The 22,330-nt window shown below is 42.5% G+C and overlaps 2 protein-coding genes across 2 annotated transcripts in view; one reads left to right on the top strand and one right to left on the bottom strand.

Moving 5' to 3' along the window:
• Positions 1-379: 379 nt before the first annotated feature.
• On the top strand, positions 380-16,597 carry podn (podocan). Its single transcript, XM_084355822.1, has 12 exons — positions 380-503; positions 2,236-2,308; positions 5,894-6,175; positions 6,293-6,386; positions 8,561-8,625; positions 10,957-11,066; positions 11,161-11,317; positions 11,421-11,536; positions 11,869-12,082; positions 12,178-12,621; positions 13,904-14,052; positions 16,076-16,597. The coding sequence occupies exons 3-12, from the start codon at positions 5,912-5,914 to the stop codon at positions 16,230-16,232; spliced, it is 1,770 nt and encodes a 589-aa protein (XP_084211948.1). The 5' UTR covers positions 380-503; positions 2,236-2,308; positions 5,894-5,911; the 3' UTR covers positions 16,233-16,597.
• A 3,760-nt stretch (positions 16,598-20,357) lies between these two features.
• Positions 20,358-22,330, bottom strand: part of slc1a7b (solute carrier family 1 member 7b) — a gene marked incomplete at its 5' end in the record, with an annotated part of 30,758 nt that continues 28,785 nt past the window's right edge. The window contains 3 exons of the mRNA XM_084354442.1: positions 20,358-21,465; positions 21,803-21,902; positions 22,073-22,207. Coding sequence (XP_084210568.1) covers positions 21,205-21,465; positions 21,803-21,902; positions 22,073-22,207 — 496 coding nt within the window. The 3' untranslated portion in view covers positions 20,358-21,204. The remainder of the gene's footprint in view (positions 21,466-21,802; positions 21,903-22,072; positions 22,208-22,330) is intronic.

Raw genomic sequence — 22,330 nt, 5'->3', positions numbered from 1 at the left:
TTTTTTAAGTTTGATAACACATTTTATGAATAATGTCCTGATCTTCAGTGGTTTTAGATTCAGTGTTGAACAACAAGACTATTTTTTTTAGCAGTTTTATCAACTATATCTATAAGAAGCGATCAGGCTTCTTATCCAGACTGTGTGATTATACAATTCTTGAATCCAAGGCTACGTTTACCAAACTCAAGTCAAACTTATAACACTGAAACTGGAAAGACCTGCTACGTTTAGGAGGGGGAAAAAAAAAAATGAGAAAAAAGGAAAGAATTTGTGTTTTTGGCTCCCGTTCAGGTCAGAGCTGTCTCCCTTACTCACTCCCTTCCTCTTCACTCTCGCCTGTTCCCCTTCCTTTAACTTTCCCTGTCCCACTCCCACTCTCTCTCTCACACATCTGGAGGGTATCTGCTGTGGCTGGTGTGACTCCTCACTTGCTATGGGACAGCCTGCGTTGGGACTGGACGTCAGACTTCAGTGCGTTTCAGCAAGCGTCGGTCGAAGAGGTAAAGTAGTAAAGGCAGAGAAACATTTGCTTTTGCAGACTTTTTCCTGCTGCTTGTTTTATGTGTGGCTGTCATGTTATATGGAGCTTAGAGTTGAGCTTTAAGTGTCAGCGTCATCCATCCGTGCACGACAACTCTGGCATGTGTATTTTCAGACAATCCAAACTTCTTAACAGTGCAGAAAAAGCCACTTCACAGCCTCCGCTCGGCCGAGAAAGAGCAACAGAGACTGACAACAACATGATGACTTTTAATTTAATAATCACAGGGTCACATTAGAGTGCTGCTGACTTCACACTCCTCTCTGACTCCAGATAGTACAAGTATGATACATATTTTTAATTTGAGCTTGGTTTCAACATCAGATAATAAGTGCAGGAGAGTGCACAGGCTTTTATTTTCCATTTCCACTGTGTGTGTGCAGTTGTGTGTGCCCATGTTTGCCACAGTCTCTCGGGCAGAGAAGGCTCTCACGGATGACTTCTTACAGGGTTGTCTTGAAAGATGAGTGCCCACGTGGAATTTTTCTATCAACATTGGGAAGAGATGATTAGAGAGCTTTTTTTTGCCGGCTTCACTAAAAACACTGCCCTCACAGAGACTGCTGTCTCAAGAAGCTAGGTTCATATTAAGATCATCATTTATTGAGAGGGCGAGAGGGGAGTTAGTTAGTTAATTAGTTCGTTAATTCAGGAGATAGAGCAGCACGAAGACAGAAAAACTAAAAAAAAAAATAGAGAAACTTACAAAATAAATACTCAAAATTTTATAGAATAGAATAAAATAGAAACTATACAAAAGTGATTCAACTCAAACTCAAGCAGGGTGAGGGTTACAAGAGAAGCAGCTGCTCTGTAGTCTGGTGGTACGGCAGCAGATGCATCTCACCTGGCCAATGTCACTGAGGCTCTGTAGATGGTACCAGTGATGTTCTGGGCGGTTTCAATCACCTGCTGAAGAGTGTTCCTGTCCTGGGCCGTGCACCAACCATGCTAGTTTGTGATGTTTTCCAGTCAGGATGCTTTCTTTTAATCCTTTGTAAGAATTTGGCCCTGGGATCTAGTCTCCTCTAAGACTTGGAGCCTTTTAGGTGCTATCTTTACCAGGAAGATGATGTGCGATGACGATGACAGTTCTCTATGATGTTTATTCCCAGGAACAGCTCACCTGCTCCACCTCAGCTCCTTTAATGGAGACATGATTGTGTGTCTTTGCCTCCTTTTTTTCTAAAATCAACAATCAGCTCCTTGGTTTTGCTGACTTTGAGCAGTATATTGCTCTCTGTGCACCACTCTACAAGATTGGTGATTTCCCGCAGATATGGACTCTTAGCGTTGTTTATAGCCGACGATGGTGGTGTCTCTCTTGATGTCTGGGAGTGCAGTCATGGGTGTACAGTGAAAACAGGAGGGGGCTGAGCATACAGCCCTGGGGGGCTCCGGCGTTGAGCGCTACAGTAATGGAGGTGCAACCGGCAATACAAACTGACTGGAGTCTGTTTCTTATTTAGTCCAACTTCTAGTTGAGGAGTGTTGTAGTCAAGCTCAGATCAGGTCGATGTGATGGCAGTGGGTACCAATGTTTTGCACCTAGGTGGGATGATGGTTCATTGAATCCATACCTGAAGACTTGACTCTTACTCAATTATCATGAATGTTTGTGTGTGAAGCACTGAGGTTGGGCTGTTACAGGTGATGCTTATGTTCTTTGTTTTGTGATTTGCCTCTTGCAGTTGGTGCCGACTGAAGCTTCAGACTCAGCAGAGAGAGGACGCAGAGAGCCAGACGTCTTCTGTTGTTCACCTGGTGCGTAAACAATGCAAACACTCCATCCGTTCAATACATAATGAGACGTAACAATACAGACATGGCCCTGCGGTGATAGACCAGTGCACTACATTATCATGCTGTACAGTACATGAAATTGCAGGAGGCAGATACATGTGTACTTTGCTTGCTTTGCTTGCTTCAGGTTGAAGGCACTACAGGGAGAAAAGGTAATAAATTAAAAAAAGGTCAAAACTGAGGAAGCAGGGGTGAAATATCCTACATTTTCATCCGTAGTATGGGTCAAGTTCCAGAAACCCTGAGTCCTGCAAACCTGTTGTTAGTCCCAATGCCTCAAATACAGCAGCCCTCTAAGATTGAAGCTGTATTTACCCGTCTAGTGTCAGAACTCTAATGCAGTTATAGAAAGAGTGAGAAAAGTCCACGTCTGGGGGTTGGTTGGGGTTTGTTGGGGTGGTCGGATGGGTCATATACTGGACTTTCCCTCCGGCGACTGGGGCTCCTGTTCAGTAGTTTTGGTTCTTAAACCTAATCAAGTAGTTTTGGGGCCTAGACCTAACCATACTGTGACTGTTTGACAATGTAAATAACAGTCCAAAAGTCATAATATGTGAACTGTTTGTCAGCAAGCTTTATTTAGAAAGTTAACGTATGTAAATGACAAAACTTATGTCACACTAGAAGAAAAGTCTGGGGATCATAAAAATGATTACAAGACATCCTGGGGGAATATGAATGTCAAATTTCACGGCAATCCATCCAGTCGTTTCTGAGACATTTCATTCAAAACCACAAATGTCAACCTCATGCTGGTGCGAGATGAAAAGTCAGTGTCACACCCCTTACCATCCCTCGGGGCAGGCTGCTCAGCATGGCTAAAGTGCTTCGGGGTTAGATGGAAAAAAACACTGTAAAACCTCTCCTCTCCTGTATGCTGCATAAACACATCTTTCTCCTGGTAGACATCTTGTCTTTTCATAGTATAACCTACTATTAGACCTATTAAATGAAAATCAACCATTTCATATGAGATAAAGTTAAGTTTTTAACTGTTTTTCAGACTGCAGTTGATAGTCTTTGCTTTCATTTCGATGGTACGACAATTAAATATCGCATTGCAAACTTCTTTAGTTGTTTACCCAAGCTACAATCCATGCACACAGACCTCCGTGCCAATATTTCTTCTACCCAGGTTTCAGTCCTGGTGGGCTCTGTATCCCCTCAGAGCCACAGGAGACATCACACAGCTGTTTTCACAGACAGAGTAGTTCTCCTTGTGACTCATAAATTGATTTTGACATGTAAAATTGCTGCAGTGCCCCTTTAAAGTTACCACATGCAGCTTTTTTGCCTTGAAGCAGGATTTGTTTTCTCAGCCTCCAGTCTGTCATTTAAGGTTCAGTCAGCCTCCCGCCAAAACACTTCCCTCTCATGATGTGCTGTTTACTCTGAAACTGCTTGTAGTTCAAGGCTGAGTTAACTGCTCCAACAGGTGGTGAACACGGGGAATATACTGTATGAAAAGCAATATGTTCAGCTCAGTTTGAGAAATGTCCTTCCTGCTGCTCACACAATGTCCCTGGTCTCTCTAGCTTGCTGCTGGAGTTGTGAAAATGTTCACAGTGAGCTGGGAGGAAAACTCAGAGCCTCAGATACACAACTGTAATAGTTCTATCTCTGCGCTTTGCAGTAAATAAAATCTGTAAAATAAATTTGTTTACATTAAAATCACAGTTGGAATCAGTTCATCGAGCTATGGTGAAATTATTAGTCGTTAGCTGAAAGCATCAGAGTGTAGACTTGTCTTTTTTAAAGACCTGTGCATTTAAAAGATCTTGAAATTTAAAAAGGTCCAAGTCCACACCAACAGAAGCTCCAATCTCCCACGGAAAGTACTGCTCCTGAAATGCCTCGTCAGTAGTCCCGCCTTTTATTCTGTGACTTTGTGACATCACACTACGTCACCATGTCACACATCTGCATAATTTATTATTTATTATTATAGTTTAGCACGTAAGAATTGATTTAGCACAGCTGCTCTGTTGTTGTTAGCGGTGCTGGCTTAGGTGTGTGTGAGCAAAGAGGTTGGTTGAGACCAAAACAGAGGTAAAAGTAGAGTGAATTTCGGATTAATAATGGTGACCAGAAGCACAACTACAAATCAATTCTAGTTCCAATCGTCGGAATAAATGTTGCAATGTACGTTGTAACTTTATTTCTATTGATGTTGCTACCTAACATTTCTTCATGTTGAATCTTGTGGGAAATGCCTTACTTGTGGTTTGGTTGGGTTTAGGCACAAAACCCACTTGGTTAGGGTTCGGAAAAAATAATCTTTTGTCTTACCTGGTTCTGTCATCACAAATATGGTTGGAAATTTTCACATTGTCTTAAAAATATCCAGTGGTTTGAAGCTTACAAATGTTGACACTATAGCTGCTTTTACATATGAACTCCACACAATATCCTGAGAATCATAACAGGATATCGTCCACATCTGTCCTTGTCAGATGTGTTCACACATGTTGGTAATACTCTGTATTATTTGGGCGAGGGGGCAGCGCCCGGGTAGGAGGGTATGACTTCTCGAATGAAGACTGCTTTTGTGTTCACATGTATTTTGACATATCCGAAATATCGACGACAGAGTGGAAAGTAATAAACAAGCAAGCAGAGAAGAGTGCAAAGCAGCTACACCCCATGCACGAAGATCCCACTGTAGAAAGAAAGCTGTAGCATTTATATGTTGTTACGGGTTACAGCTGATTAAACCAGCACCAACAAGGAGGATAATTTAGGACTAGGGAACTGGCAGGACAAAGTCAGAGGCAAACAATGCAGACATTTGTGCTCACACATACAGCTCCTCTGGGTAAACTCCAGAGTTACAGTGCATGTGTGAAGGCGGCTGAAGTTTTGACCAGAGGCCTCCGGCTTGTCAGGTAATAGGCACATCTCCTCACACCGTAGGAGCTGTGGAGCGGTTGCATAATGATGACCAACATAATCCACACAAACTTTTGCCAAAGCTCTTCAGTGGTGCACAATCCATCTCCCTAATCCAACATAACAATTACACACTGTGAATTAATAAGACTGTAAACATATTACTGTTTCATTGGCCAAAAAGTAGCAGATTGTAGCTTTAAAGGTGAGAATTTCCACGTCTTTTTGTTTCCAAAGCAAATCCAGGTATCAAAAACATTCAATCAGTGGAGAAGTTGACACAGATTGTACCATTGTGCCCTTAAATGAGCTGTCTGGACATTGTGATGTCACAACTATACAGTCACCTCCCTCAGCCACGCCCCCCAGCACAGCTGTGATTGTAAAAACACTGGCAGAGCGGATGTGGAAGCGGGGTGGGAGGTGCCTGCTCAGTCCTGTGAGAGCTAACCAATCAGAGCAACAGTTGGTTTAACAGATGGGGGCGGGGCCTTAAAGAGACAGGCACTAAATGGCGAGTATGAGAAATATAAAGCATGTAAACATTTTCTTGCAGGCACCCAAAACAAAAGTATGAATCTGAAAATAAGAGAGCTTTAACAAAACATCCCCTGACCCGATGCTTTTAACTTTACTATCCATGTTCTTGTGCAACAGGAGAGCCCAGCGGTGGACATGGCCTTTCCCAAGCATTCCATCCTGCAGGCCCTGAGTGTGCTGCTCTTGGCCTGGGTGTTGGTGCGCTGCCAGGCCCCTCTAGAACCAGAGGAAGAGGAGGAGGAAGAGACAAACATCGTAACAATGGGGACGAAACCCGACCCAATTGAATGTCCGCCAGAGTGCAGCTGTACGGCAGAGGGGGCAGTGGACTGCGCCGGAGTCGACCTCATAGAGTTCCCCGCCGAGCTGTCTGACAAAACCCGGCAGCTCTCCCTGCAGGTCTTTTCACGCAGCTGCACACACACACACACATAAACATTACCAGCGATACACACATCTATATTTTTTGATTCTGTCCTCGTATTTACTGTCTGTATTTTGGTCCCCCGGTGCCAGAACAACAAAATCGAGGAGATAACAGTGGAGCACATTTCTCATCTGCATCAGCTCGAGACTCTGAACCTTCAAAACAACTGGCTCACCACAGACGGTAAACACTGGAGAACAATCTGACGTTGTTGTACTCTGGGGCAGATGATTAAAGATATGCCGCTCTGATCGGTTTTGGAGAGCTGTTGTTTGGTGTGTGCAACTATTGAGTTGACTTTCTATTTTATTGAAGCAGAATCTTTTCAAATCCAGCCAACAGAAACAAAGTAAATGCACTTTTGTTTACTCCCAGCGGTTGCCAAATTCAATTATTCCTATTACACCTTTTACGGCGAGCCAGTACTCGCATCCAGGAAATGTTCGGCATCAGACTCTTTCAAAGGATTGTAAAGTTTTAAATGTTGTGTTGATCCAGGTCAAGTTCTGCAAATTAATCTGCCCTTCTGTTCCTACTGGTGTCGGTTCATTCCTTGTTTGTCTTTAAAGAAAATGTCAAGCCCCAGTTGTGGGTCTGACATTCTGCCACGCATCCAAAATAAATATTAAATGGCAAAAACCAAGGTCAAAGTTTTTATAACGACTGTTTGCTCCTGCTGGCTAAGCCTGCGTTGTTTCTGTTAGAGGTGTTGGGTAAATGCCAGCTAGTCATTATCATTTTGGCGAACGGTGCTGCCAAGATGAACAAAAAAGCTTGCTGGATGTTTGTCTTCCTGACCAGCTGTGGCTTGTGTTTCTCAAGATCTAACCCAAATCATTGTGAATTAAGAATTTTATTATGATGATACCGGTAAGAGACCAACACAAGGGTATTATCATCCATGGGAAAAGATTTTACGTGAGATGTCTTCAAACAATGAGACCTCTTTTTCTGATCTGATTCAGACTTTACGAGTTTAACCAATAAACTTGAGTAAACAAGCTGCTGGCAGAATCCGTGAAGTTCAACCAGATTTGTCAGCTTCCTGTCACAGACTTGTTTCTTCAGCACATGTTCTCGAAGGATTTGGAGATAATCCTCCAGTTACTTTCTTTAGTGCAGCAAAACAGCCCCACAGCATAATACTACCAGCACCATGCTGGACAGTAGGTGTTCTTGGAGTTAAAGGCCTCACCTTCTCTCCTCCAAACATACTGCTGCTCATTGTGGCCAAACAACTCACTTTGCGTCATCTGACCACAGAGGTTTTTCTCCAGAAGGTTTTTTTCTTTGTCCATGTGATCAGCAGCAAACTTCAGTCGAGCTTTAAGGTGCCTTGTCTGGAGCGAGGGCTTCTTTCTCGTTGATGTAAAACAAGCTTGACTGTGGACGCTGTCACCTGTCTTCCATCAGCTTCTAATTCATTGCAGACGCTCTTTTCAGTGGTTTTTGGTTGACTCTTGACCATCCTGACCTCAGCAGCAGGTTATAGTTTGTGTTTACATTGCGGTGACACAACTGTACTGCACTTTATACTTACAAACAGTTTGTACAGTTGATCATAATCACCCAAATTGATCGTTCAAGTTGAAGTATTTTTTGATGCAGCAGATTTGGTCTCATTTTCAGAAGAACTATAATAAATTCATTATTCTGTTTCCCTCTTGTGTTCCTGTGCTCCTCCTCAGCCTGATTACCCCCCGACACGTTCCCAGTGTGTCTCCACCTGCACCTCATCCCCTCGTTAGTTCAGTTTGTATTGAACCCTGTGTTGTTCCCTCACTCTTTGTTGTTTCGTCCGTTCTCGTCCTCGTGTCTGTCCTGTTGTCATTCTGTTTTTAGTCCACGCATCTCATGTGCTCCTGTGCCTGTTCTCCGGTCCTCTCGTGTTCCCTGTGTTCCTGATTTGTTCCTCGTTGTTGTTCCTCAGCAGTGATGTATTGTACATGCGAATGCAAATATGTGATTGCTTACAAACAGAGCTTGTATGGACCTAGAATTGTCTTGAACTGACGCATCGAACTTACGTTGCACCGTAGACATTCAGAAGCAGTGCACTAACATCAGTGTGTTATGAAAGGTGATACGATCTCTCACTGATGTGTGTTTGGACAGTGAAACCATTGCTTGGCTCCGTTCATTGACAAAGAGTCATTGTTTAATTAGCAACGTGATACGTAATCTCCACCTCTGCACAGCAAGTGTGGTGGGCTCCTACGCCTGTGTCAAGTCAGACAGATATCGCGGAGTAGTATTACTGAAGGTGATTATTGTCAGATGTACCATTTGTTTGATGAAAACGACTTTCACTGTCTCCTTGTTTATTGGCTTTTGATGGTGTGCTTTTCTCTTTATAGGGCTTGAAGATGAGGGTTTTGAGATGCTTGAACAGCTGGCTTATTTATACTTGGCAAACAACAAGGTGAGTCATACACCAGACCTTCAAGATGTTTACTCTCAATGCTGACCTCAAATCTGCCTACACGATCCGATGGCGAGTTTATCTTTTTTTGGTGTCCATCTGTATAATTTTACTGTATTCTACATCTACTCTGGTACGTTGACACAGTGCCAGCTGGCAGTGAGGGGTGGCAGTCTCCTCTCATACACTCTGAGCGAGCTTATGCTTGTAATCACTTCCAGTATGGCGGTGCCAGCTGGTCAGAGCTAAAATGTTACTGACCCTTTTGGACACACAGCGAGAGAAAAGGATGGGACAGATTTGTTTGTGCCTTCGCAGGGATGAATAGGCAAATGGGATACAGGAAGAATAGGGGATTTTTAAGTGCTCACTAAGCCTCAAAGACACCCATGCTGCTTTAATCCATGAACCACGTTATAAAGGAAGCGCTCTAAATGAACATCTAATCTCACTAGTGCTGCTCAGAATTTTTCTATATTCACTGCTATTTGGTACAATGTGGCGTTGGTCCTGGTCCGAGTGACGAAACGTGAGGAAAATGCTTGCTTTTATTAAGGTGCACAGCCGCATTTCTGGTTTGTAGCAAGTTAAATACTCTTCTTTGGAGAGGTCAGACAGGCTGTAAATATTTGAAACCACAAGTAAAGTTAGTCACTGGGCAAACATTTCCTTTCAAAACAACCCACATGCCAATTTAAAAAAGAGTAGTTAAGGTTTTGTTTAAGTTTTGGCAACTAAAACTAAATTTGTTTAGACTGCGAGTCTGCAGAGCTACAGCCTATTTAGGCATAGCTCGAGCTGGATGCTAATTATGCACTTGTAACTTCAGCACGCTGACGTGCTTACAATGACGATGTTAACACGCTGAATGTTTAATGGTATACTGTTAACCGTGGTGTCATGTTTCAGGTCGTGGTTCTCTTATTTCCTGTTTTATTTTGAAGTTCTGCCCTCATGTGTCGTGTGTTGCTTTTCATTTCCTCCTCTTGTGTGATTTCCCGCCTTTTTCTCTGCTCACCTGTGTCTTGTTTGTCAATCAGCCCTTAAATGTATAAAGTCTGTGTGCTGTCTCTGTCAGTCCGTCTGTTTTGTGCCCTGTGGTACGTTTCTGGTGTTTGTTCTTGGCTTTTCGTTCCTGTTGCTCACGTCATTACTGATTTGAACTTTGCTTTTGGCTGTACTTTGTTCAGCTTTTGTTTTTGGACCTTGTACCTTTGGTAATTTTGCACTTGTTTTTGTATTTTTTTTTTGGATTCTATGATTTTTGGATTTCTGCTCGTCATTAAAAGCTCATTTTTTGTTAACCTACTTTTTTTGCCAGACGTGACACATGGTCCCCATCTTAGTTTCCATTGTGAGCATGCTAACATTTGACATGATAACCAGATGGTTTGTTACACAGAATGACAGGTGCAGCTAAAAAACTTTCAAAAAAATACTTGGGCTGGTTTGGGCTAAATTTAACCATTCAGATCAACAGTAGGAATGCGCCATCACCGGTATAGCCAGTCGATAACTCAAACTCTCACCAAAGTCAGTCAGGAGAAGAAAGAAAACATGTTTTCCACTGAGAAAAGCCTTCAGTGTGGTTCTTTGCCCTTCTTTCAATGAAATACACTCTCTAGCTTTGATATAACTGATGCTATAGCAGCTATGCTAACCTCTTGAGGAGCCGCCATTGTTGTTTTCAAACGAACATTTGCTTCACTGACTGGTTGTCACACCAAAACCACACGCAGCTTCCAGTTGTTCCCCAAAGGACGCTGATTGGTTCTACCTCTTTGTGTTCGGCCACAAGCCTATAGTTTAAAGCCTGGTGAGTTGGGTTGCGAGATCATGTGAAGGGAACCATGAATGTCATTGATATTTCATGCTAATCCATCCAGTACTGTCATTTATCCCGTGTGTTTCACTGGATAATTAACTCCACAATTATTGACCTGCTAGTGGCTCTAGATGGAAAGTTGGGAGAGCACCAAAGTTATTATGATGCACCATCTGGGGAGCATGAATTTATAAAGATTGCACAAAAATTACATCATTTCAAGGCTATTCATCCGATTTTTGGTTGAATTCATTCATGACATTGCCATCTCTACAGTCCTGCTGTGAGCATGTCTACCAATACTTCTATATGTTTAAATTTGGAGAAAGATGGTCGTCACGGTTTAAAGACACAAACACTGGCTGGTATTGTACGATCACCATCCACCCCACCCAGAGTTTCTACTTGCTGATTATACCTCATTTTGATGCTGTCTCAAGGTAATCAAGAAAATCCAATTTTTCTAACAATGTCGTGTCATGCATCTTTTCTTCTTCTTCTTGCAGCTCACCTCAGCACCAAAAAGCTTACCACCCTCGTTGGTTAGTGCTGATTTTGCTGCTAATCAGCTTACAAGGATCTACCCCTATACTTTTGGCTATAAACCAAAACTGAAGTAAGAATGTGTGTGTTCGTGTAAATCAGCTGCTTGTTCCTGGAATTATGTCCAATTTCTCATGGAGATTGTCCGCTGATCATCGGTCTTCCAGGTCTGTGTACCTCCATAACAACAAGCTGACAGACACTGGCCTTCCTGATCATATGTTCAACGGTTCTGACAACCTGGAGATCATCACCATGTCCAGCAACTTCCTGCGGGTTGTCCCGAAGAATCTGCCCCGCACCCTTTACCGTCTTCATTTTAAGGTCCGGCGCCTGTTAACTTTGCATTCAAATGTTTCTTCTAATTCATGAATACAGTAAAAAGATGTTAACACAAGGATTGCACATATTTTTTTTTTTTTTACAGAGTAACAAGCTGGAGAAAATCCCAGCGGGGGCCTTTGACAACTTGCCAAACCTCAGAGAGCTGTATCTCCAGAACAACCACCTCAGCAACGAAGGCATCGACAACGAGACTTTCAAGTGGGAGAGAAATCCTCACTCGTTGAAATATTACAACCCTGCTTCCATAACTGTTTGACCGGCGTGTAAAACGGAAATAAAAACAGAATGCAGTAACTTGCAAATCCTTTTTCAACTGAATACGATACAAAGACAAGATATGTGATGTTCATTGCAAGCGTAGTGAAAGAAAAGCGTTGATTACAAGTATGTTTTTTACAAGTGTGTACCAGACAAGCGCATCCACTCGACAAAGACGATGTGAATTCTCATGTTGCAGCCTCAGAGAGAGAGCACACAGTAAAGAATCAAAGAACTGACTGATGACTCCTTCTCCTTTTTTCTCCTGGCAGCCAGCTGAGCAGCCTGGAGTGTCTGGACCTGTCAAATAACAACCTGAGTGTCGTCCCAAAGGGCTTGCCTCGCAATCTAGTGCTGCTACATCTGGAGAAAAACTCCATCCGCAGCATCCCCGGAGACTCTCTTACATCTGTCCGAAACCTCGAGTACCTGCTCCTCCACAATAACAAGCTCCGCTCACGTTCCATCCACCCGGCTGCCTTCATGGTATGGTTGTTTTTCATTTTGTATTCCTTTACATCTTTCACAGGATGACTGGCCCTTGGACCACCTTTTGAATCTTACGTTTCCATTTTCACCAGGGCTTGAAAAAGCTGCACACGCTCCACATGTACAACAATTTGCTCGAGCGGGTTCCCAGGGGCTTGCCTCGGCGAGCCAAGACCCTAATGTTACTCCACAACTTCATTGGCGAAATCGGCCGCAACGACCTGTCTGTGCTTTACACCCTGACGGAGCTCAACCTCAGCTACAACAAGCTGACCAGCCCCAGGATGCACCGCGAGGCCTTCAGGAAGCTGCGTTTGCTGGAAACCCTGGATCTGTCGGGGAACAACCTTCACTCGGTGCCCCTGGGTCTTCCTCGCAGCCTGCGGCAGCTCGAGATCAAGAACAACCAGCTGAACTCCATACCGGACGGTGCGCTGACGGGCATGGATAAGCTCGGAAAGCTCGTCCTGAGCAACAACCAGCTGAAACTGAATTCTATCTATCAGGGAGCCTGGATGGAGCTGAGTGCACTCACAGTGAGTGGGCTGGGGAAGGAGGACACAGATCAGATAGTAGTTCAAAATGTTTTTGAGCCCTTGTCCACTGCAGGAAGATTCAAAGATTAAAACTTTAGTATGCACTTTCACTCTTTTTGCACTTCCGGTTCCCTCGTCTTGAAGTCAGTGGGTTTTCAGTTAAATGCCTGAAATAAGAGCATGAAGAGATTTTCATGTTTTGTTCTATGACATGAAATACGTAAGTATTTGAGTTTTAAAGCGTTTACGTTTCTCAGAAAAGGCGGCTGCTAACAACTAAATGAGACTACGAAAGTTGTTGGGAACATTAAATGTCATCATGCCAAAGACTCACTAGTCCGTCTTTTCAGGCGGACTTTAGTTGCCAACTATTCTAACTAAAACTTCACACACTTGTAGATCGATGTGTAGAGTATAGAGCAGAAGGAAGACAAGTGGTGGTGACATTGAAGTCAGATGACCGCGTTGCAGTTTCTTTATAGCCGTTAACGTTATCTTTCTAATTCTGGTGGTCGCATTTATGCTTCAAAAAGCGTGAAACCTGTGTTCATTTTTGAAGACTACCTTGCTGAACTAAACATCTAAGTATCATAAACTTGTGTATGCCACAGAGCTTATTTTCTGTAATAATCCAAAATCCAGTTGAAAATCCCCTACTGATATTGGTAAATATTTTACTCATTTTCTACGTTGTACGTGAGCAGAAGATACAAAACCTACCGACTGAGAATCCAGGGAACTGCTGGTGCTGGCACAAGCCGGTTGGTGGCCCAGGACAACCTCCAGTGTATTGAACCCTTTGTCATTTTTCCATTTGCTCCAGCATGATCCGTATATTTCTGTAATCCTGTGTCATCTTTCAGATTCTTTCCCAGAACCGTCTGGCTGCCATAGATGTGCATTTTAGTTCCAGGAGATGTTATCTCGCCTCTGGATTTATTGCTTTGCTCTGAATATTTCAAACTTTAGAGTTTGAAATATTTAGTATTACGCACTTGGCATCTTTTAGGCAGCAAGATTAAAGGGCACACTATCCTTCCTCAGTATATTCACCGTGTACAGGAAGTGCTAATAGCAGAAAGTAAGTGCAGGCTGGATTCACAAGCAGCCGAGTCGAGTCAGGTCGGACTAATATACACGTTTGATTTGTTTGGTTCCTGCAGTGGAAAAGGGATATTAGTTACACACAAAGCATATTTCTTTATGAATCTTCTCAATTTACATGAATTGTCACATTGTGTGGGTGAGTAAAATGTTTCATCATGCCTTTTGTAATTTTTAGACACTAGACCTGTCCAGCAACCAGCTGTCACACATCCCCTCTGACCTGCCCGAGTCTCTGGAGTACCTTTACCTGCAGAGTAACCGCATCTCCAGCGTTCCTGCCTCGGCATTTGAAGGCACTCCGAACATCAAAGGCATCTTCCTTCGGTAAGGGACGCGCATTTCTTACAAACTAGGACAAGAAACTCAGAAACTTTTTATTTTTTCCTCCATGACTTTTTGCACATGCTGCGTTGCTTCACAGTAGCAGCGTGACACGTGACAGGGGGATATCAAACCGACACTCTTTATTGTCCTCGAGGCTTCGTGGAAATCTGGTCGGTGGCTCCTTACATAAGTTTCTTTTCCCCGTCCGATTGATCTCCGCTCAGGAAATGATTATGCAAGTGCGGCCGAAGAACTGGCTGTGAGGAAATTGTTGCTTTAGTTTATACCGCTCTGCAAGAGCAATCCTGTAAATATACACCAGAGTGAGTTTGGGTAGGAATGTTTCGATTTCTGCACATTTCACTCTTGTTGAAGCAACGTTATGTAACTTTTTAACCCTAAAATAACATCTTCATAGTCAGTTTGATGCTACAGTGTCTTGTAACAGGGTGAGTGGTGTCTCTGTCTCTTGTCTTTGCTCTATAAAACTTCAGTGAGAGGGGAGGATCACAGCCTGACACACATGTTTACTTCAACATGCGCACAAAATCGCACAAAATGCCAATTTCTACACAATGTTGCTTTAAAGTATGAATGTAAGTGTTAAAAAGTGCAAGTTGTATTCAGAAACTCTAAATTTAATGAATTAATCTGACATTTTGGGACATTTACATGAAGCTACAGCCAGAAGCTGGTTAGCTTAGCTTAGCACAAAGACCGAAAACAGGGAAACAACCAGCCTGGCTCGGTCCAAAAGTAGCAAAAAAGGTCAACCATCATCCCTGAAGCTCACTCATTGTCTTTTTTGTTCAATCTATACAAAAACTGACGAGTTAAAAGGACACAAGTTATGTGCCGGACTATTTCTTGTCCAGATGTGTACAGTAACTTCCTAACCAACAACTAGCAACTGCATGAGAGTGGCATCAATCTTATTATGTAAACTCTTACTAAAAAAGTGAATAATTGTGTATTTCACAACGCCAAACTATTCATTTGCAGATTTAGTAACACTGGGAATGAGCACAAACCTGATATTACAGATGGTGAAATGTTAGTTTTAACTTCCAAACCCTGCTATTAACTTTTCACAAATGTCAAAACATACTTTCAGTCTGACAAATTACAGCCCGAGTGTTGTGCGCCTGAGGTCTTACTTCACAAAAGCGGGACCAAACTTTTATAAAATATCCTTTTGTGTTCTCGTCTGTTACTAATCAACTAAATTTGCCGTGTTTTGGATAGTCCCGACCGAGCTTCATTTTGCAGAGTACTGCGCTGTGGTATCTAATCTCTCCATCTCCTCTAACTTGTGTGCATTCAGCAAATTTTCCACTTTGGTTTATTCCACATAGTGCAGGCTTATACCGACAAACAGCTGAAAGCAGCGGTGAGACAGCAGAGTAAAGAGGTTTCGGACGAGGGCTTTCAAGGCTTTTGTTCTGTTTGGTTGTCAGCCTGACCTCCACCTAGCTGCTTTATGGCTCATGTTTACGGGGCCTTGACCCCTTCCAGGATGTTGTGCTCTTCGTGTTGTTCGTATCAGCTGCTGCCATTTTTTTTTTTTCTTTCACCTCAATCCCCCCCTACAGATGGGAAGCCTTCGGCCTGAGCCAATTTAGAGCCGCTGGAAATGCTTGCATCGGTCGGGGGAGGGTTTATGTGTGTTAATGATTGCATGTGAACTGCATGTTAAAAAAATAATGAGCTACATATGCGTGCAATTTCACAGATGGTTAAGAATAGATGCAGTTCATTTTAAATGCGTGTTGATGTAAAGTGAGTGAGACACCTGTGACGGGGTCTGATCGACTCGTAACGTGAGCGTGGGCGCAGTTTAATGCTCGACAAATGGCTCCCACTGCACTGATCCCTGAGTGGAGTGAAGCTGTCAGATGCTTGATCCTCCTGACAGATGTGATTTGTAAATGTCACCTGCTGTCTGTTAACCTCTGCTGCATCCCCCAGCCATCACAAACCTGCCTCTCTTTTGTTTCCCTTTTGGTTTTTTTTGATTTATTAGTTTTAACCGCCTGTCCGTGGACTCCGTGGACGAGAGCTCCTTCGCACACCTGTCCAGCTTGCAAGTGCTGGACATCAGCGCGGGAAACACCGACCTCTCCTTTAAAAGAGACGGGACGGAGGATGATACGATGACGGAGGAGGAGCAGGAAACATAAGACGGCTCGATTGAACTGACATTGGACTGCATTGTGTCAAGGACAGAAAAGGGCTTTCAAAATGGGAATGAACCTGTGAATGTCATTTCCCAGGTCCATAACTTACGTTGTGCTGAGTGACAGAGTTACATATTTCTGGTGCAGGATACCGGATGTTTCTTTAGTTTCCTTTTTTTGGGCTGGTTAGTATTACATATCTTTATATCTGAGCTAATGTTTGATTTTGACTGTCTATCCAACATCTGATCTGGTTTTTTGTGCTTTATTCTGAAAAAAAAAAAAATGCATTCACAAAAATTCACTGTGAATTTTTTCCCTGTAAATGTTTGAGAATACCAAAAAATTTTAAGCAGAGTGAAAAATGACTGATGTTGTTCACACCGTGTGTTTTTTCTCTGGCTCAAAAGAAAAAGTAGAAATATCGTTAAACAATTTTAAGTGGGTCACTTAACTTACCTTGAAATATCAAGAATGACAGGTGCTCATCACAAGCCTGAAGTGGCTTTTCAAATTGCTTATTTTGTCCATTCAACATCCAAAAACCTTCAAGCATTTAATTGAGAAAAGAAAGAATAATAAAGAGAAAACCTTCAAGTTTGAAATGCTGAAGTTACAATCCTTAAAATGTCCCCTACAAGTCAGTCATTCACTGTATTTACATTCTGTAATTGTGTTACGAACTGCAACAGTTTTCAGTGTTACTGCCGGACATTTCAACTTTCCCTCCCTCCCAGTGTTTACCTGTGGTATTACTGTTTTTACCACCGCAAAGACAGCGTTAGCAACAAAACAAAACAACCATAAGAATCCCAATTTGACCTCAAAAACCTGAGCTCAGTGCTCAGAAAAGGCAGCGAAAAAACACCTGGTTGTTTTATTTATGTAGGCAGGTTTTGTTTCTTACTGATTTAGTACAAAAAATGTTGGTTTTGAAGCGTCTCAAGTCGCAGTGGTAAGAGGAGGAAACGCATATCAACGGGGTAACAGACTTTGACACAACTCTCAAGTTCATGCCCGTCCTTTCACTCCTGTTTTACTTCGGCTTCTGTCGCTCTCCTTCTTCACCTCCTCCGTCAGCGGGGCTCTTTTTCATTTGCAGTGTTGAGTTTCCACAGTTTGTCCTGTTGTTCCACCGTTACTGGGGCTAATGGCCAGGAAAAACAATGCCACTTCCTGTTTTGGTAGTGCATGGTTGCGATTTAACTTTTTTTCATACTGCTATAAAAAGAAGCAGAGGCTACTGCATTCGTCAGTGGGGTGTCGGAGCTGGTTGGTTCTGAATACAGTGACAGGGTCCACTAAAGAGCGTGTTTGCTGCTCCTCGTGGTCCAAACGTGTCATATCGAACACAACGCTTGAATTTGTGTTATTAAATCACACTTGCTGTTACCACCAGTAACCACATGTTAAGGATTGTAACTTTGTTTAATTAATCTTGGATGACTTTTCTCTCAAATTAGGTGTCAGAATGAAAGCGATGATCTTAGAAAGCAGTAATATTCCTGGATGATTGTGGATATCAGCATCATTTTTATGTTATTATGTTGCTTTGTGCTTGTGAATGAAATATTCCAAACATGACAGCGATTTCAAACATATATCTGAAGCTTCGATCCACACTGCTGCTGCTGCTGCTGCTGCTTCAGTCCACTCCTGTTTTATAAAAAAAAGATAGCAAATATTTTTATATGACATTAAAAATACTCGTCCTATTACAACTCACTATATTACTATGAATACAGTGTCACTTTCACGTACAATATTGTCACATATACAGTCATTGAACACAGCAATAAATTATTTGAAAAAGGCTGAAGAAGACTGTGCGTTTCCTAACATTCACTCGATAATTCAGCAGGTTTCTCCAACGCAGGGCAGCGCTCATTACTCATTATGCAGCCGTTGCAGGTGTTCACTGTCAGAAAGCCAAATACTTCAGAAAGAAAAAAACAACACATCTCAAGACTACGATCTGTTATCTTCCCATGAGAAAAATGTTGGCAGCCTGTCTGTTTTTCCAGCGAGAAGCACTCTGACGTGGTTGATAAAATGACAAAATACATGAAACCCAGAATATGAGGAAATTGGAGCCTTTATGTGACGGGAGTGAAATGTACCATGAAGAAATTGTACGTGAACATTCAGGTTTAAAGGATTTTTCAAGATTATCCTAATATAATACTCACATGCTGTTATAATTCCTCCCGATCTAAATACCTCACTAATGTGACAAAACTCAAAATAGTGTGTTGAATCAGAACAGTTTGTATAACTGGCACTTAACTGTTTGAGGTCAATACTCGGAGGCTACACGAACCGTCTGGTGCTCAAATTTACGCAAACGATGGCAGGCGACAATTAGCTTTGTTTAGTCTCAGCGCTCATTCACGCAAAACTGCTTTCTAAAATTAAGCCAACACTAATTCAAGGCTTAAGCAGTCTGAGCTAGCCAAGTCAGTCTTCAAATGTGTTGAAGTTGTGTTATTATCCAGCTAGTCTGAGCAATGTGTGTGCTACTGTTGTCCAGAAACTAGTCGTCAAATACATGCGAACAACAACATTTGTACCACAACATATCCCGTAGCAGCAGATTAGCATCGTCCAGTGAAACACAAAGAGGGGATTTTGTACCAGACTGTAACTTTGGCGCAAACCTCCGTGTACTCGGAAGCCTTGAATTAGCTTAGGCTTGATGTTAAACAGCAGTTCTGCGTGGATTGAGGCCATGTTTGAACAATGTAGTTCGACGTATACGTTTACCCTCGCCTCCAACCTTTGGACCACGCTGCTTTTTCCTAGTTGCTCTCCTTTTTACAGTTAGCTTTGCACATATTGACAAAAGGCCTATTTGACTTTGTTTTTGCATGAAGTGTTTTTAGCATTTTTGATCATTTTCACATCAGTAGCGCGGTAGCCAGTCAGCTAGCACAGCTGGCTATTATAATTAAGAAAAGCCCCATCATGTTTATGAGTAGCGAGGTCAGACAGTGTATGTCAGTCAGCTCAAACACAAACACTGAGCCTTTAACAAGAGCCATAGCGGTTTAACGTTAGCGAAGATGCTGCAACACTGCGTGACTAGCCGACATTGCTAACAGTTATTCATGACATTGAGGTAATTATTAAAAATGATCAAGAAATGCACAAAAGCGAATGGTTGATACAATATGAGCAAAGCTAACTTATGTGTAGTAACTAGCGTACTTAGCATGAGTTAGCAGCTAAGGTAGCGTTACAGGGTCACCTCTCAAAACTTCCCTTTTCTCAGTTAGCGTTGGGCATATTGTTAATAGTATTTACTGTACACTTTTATATGTAGTGTTCATTTAGTTAATCACCTCCGTTAGCAACATTAGCCTATAACTATTAGCAACTCAGCGCTGCACCAACTGTAAAGCCTGAATTTCAGAGCTTTTGCTAACATCAGGTCGCTATGACTCTTTACGTTACTCTATGATTTGAAGAGCTGCCAAATATTAAAGTGACTAACGTACACTGTCTCTGTCGAAAAGCGAGCTTTCCAACCTCAAAAGACTGGCTGACTTTGCTATTAGGGTGATTAAAACACTATAACAAAAATGTTAATACGTACAAAGTTGAGGATGAGACAGCAGTGCAGATACTAAGAAGGGTGACGGTGACGTTACTGTGGAGGTCAACTCGACCTGCAAACAGGGTCAGTTGTCACTCTTTGTGTTATGAAGTCTTAATCCTTGGAGGTTTCATATTTTTTGAAACTTTCCCCAAAGCCACACAGCATGGAAGTAACTCTTGAGGCTACAAAAACCTTTTAGGCTTATTCACTCGGTGAGCAATTTGTTTTTCAAGTCAGCGGGCTCCTTGGTACATTGGTCATGGTGCTTTAAAAACTACTCCCCACTAGTGATGACGCACAAGGATTGTTCATAAGTGTTCAGAGTTTTCGATGTTCTGCCCACTTTAAAGCAAAAATATGAAATTACATGAATGAGCGGTGAGTGAAGGATAAAAGAAGTTGATTTATTTTTCTTTTAGATTTTTTCTTTCATCAGAGTTTTGCAAAGGACACACTGAGTTAATGGCCAGTGGGACCGGATGAACGATTGCAGTGAATAATAAAACGGGCATATGAGTATCGTATTAAAACAGACCTGAAAAGTTCCAAGCCCTAACTTTTTATTTGAATGCCTTCAGTGTATACTGATTAAAAAAAAGTTATGTCAACTAATGCAGCAGAAACATTTTCAGAGTAAGTTTATGTGTCGTAAATACAGAATTTTTTAAATTTTGTTTGATAGATTGCAAAAAGTAGCAAAATACTCCAACAACCAACCAACCAACATGGACCACGGGGTTTAAATTGAAGTACCAGCGGTTGTTTCAAGTTAAATTCAATCAAGCGCCCCCGAGGCTGTTCAAATCAAATAACGTTCTCTCCGCCCCGTCGTCACCGTCTCAGCCGAGCACCACCAGCTTTGTTAAGGCAAAAATTAAACTATTATGGCATTTTTCGCTTTGCCTCCTCATTGATCCCGTCTTTGTCTCTTATATGACACGGACTGCTTTCAGTAGTATAAAATATAATCAACAACAACATGTCCAAGTAGACGGACAAAGAAAATAAAATCATATAAAATGTTAGTCAGATAGAAATGAGTTCATCAACATCTGCTCAGCTGCTCACGCCTCAGATTCAGAGTCGGGGAGTTCAGGTGTGAGTTCACGCTACAGGTTTTATGAATGAAATCATGCTGTCGTCCTTCTGGTGTCCTAAATTCCTCTGTAAGTGTGATACTTGTCCAGTCTGGCAGAAAGCGATGCACGTCTATAATGACCACAAACCAACAGTTTTCCCACAAGGAGGCCCTCCTCTTAGTTTTCAGGACATCTTGTCACCGATGAGTTTTGCCTCCCGGGGCCGTGCCGTCCTCCGACCTGCACCTGTGTCCAGGTTGTGGCGACATCGACGCTCCATCAAACTCCAAAGCGGAGGCTATACGTTGGTCTCGAGGCCGTTCATGTCGATGGCGCAGTGTTCTTTGCTCTTCTTCATGTGTCTCGGTGGAATCGGAGGCTTCTTCCTCTCCGCCTGTGGCCTGATGCCCTCCTCCAGCTGCATCAGCCGGGCCACGTCCGAAGGGATGAGCTCGTGTTTGACCCCTGAGGAAGGCGGTTGGTAGTTGCCGTTGTTGTTGTGACAGTTCATCAGAGGCGGACTGGTCAGCGGAGGGTTGGGCTCACAGATCAAAGGCACCTGGGGGGGCAGGACAGGGTCACAGGAAGTGGAGGAAAAATAAAAGCATGTAGCAGGAAGGTAGTAGACTGTTGAGAAGGATGCATTGTATTTTATATTTTTGGATGTTTAAAAAGTAAAGGAGTGTTTAGCAAACACACTGACATTTAAAGAAACAGAAAACAGTAACCTGACTTCACTGTCAGGAAGTCGTATTGACAGCACACTGTCAGATCAACCTTTGATTGCAGCAGCTCGATCACTACTTCTTGATCGATCGTCCTCTTTTGCTTACTTTAATTGCTTTCTACAGAGAAAAAAAAAAAATCTTCGGACTGAATCCACACTTAAAACTCACCCCGTCTCCTTCTTTCATGAAGTCTTTCCTGCATATGTGTGCCATGATGCCTGTAGCCAAAGCATCGCCCATCACATTCACCATGGTGCGAAATCTGTCTCTGCCAGAAGACGAAGACATTTAAGAGTTATTTCCTAGACGACATTTTGGACGAATGAAAAGGAGACGGAAGAAGACGAGAGCTCGTCTTTTTGTTTTGTTTTACTCTGGTGTCATTAGTTTGGATCCGTTAGACAAAAAAAGAGATGAGCGTGAACACACGCCACTTACAATGCCCAATCTACTGCGATGATGAGAGTGATGTCATCCGTTGGCAACCCGACGGATGTTAGCACGATCACCATGGTGACCAGTCCGGCTTGAGGAATCCCTGCTGCTCCGATGCTGGCTGCCGTGGCCGTGATGCTGGAGGGTCATGATGTCAGAGAGAAGGTCAGTTAATAAACACAAACACTGGGAGCTGTATAACAACAATATAAATACTATTAATGTATGATAATATATTTAAAATAATCACTAAAGGGAAAT

Source organism: Pagrus pagrus (assembly GCF_965226575.1).
Source record: "Pagrus pagrus genome assembly, chromosome: 6".
Classification (NCBI taxonomy): domain Eukaryota; kingdom Metazoa; phylum Chordata; class Actinopteri; order Spariformes; family Sparidae; genus Pagrus; species Pagrus pagrus.
The sequence above is the reverse complement of the archived record's forward strand: the minus strand, read 5'-3'. Positions and strand labels throughout refer to the sequence as shown.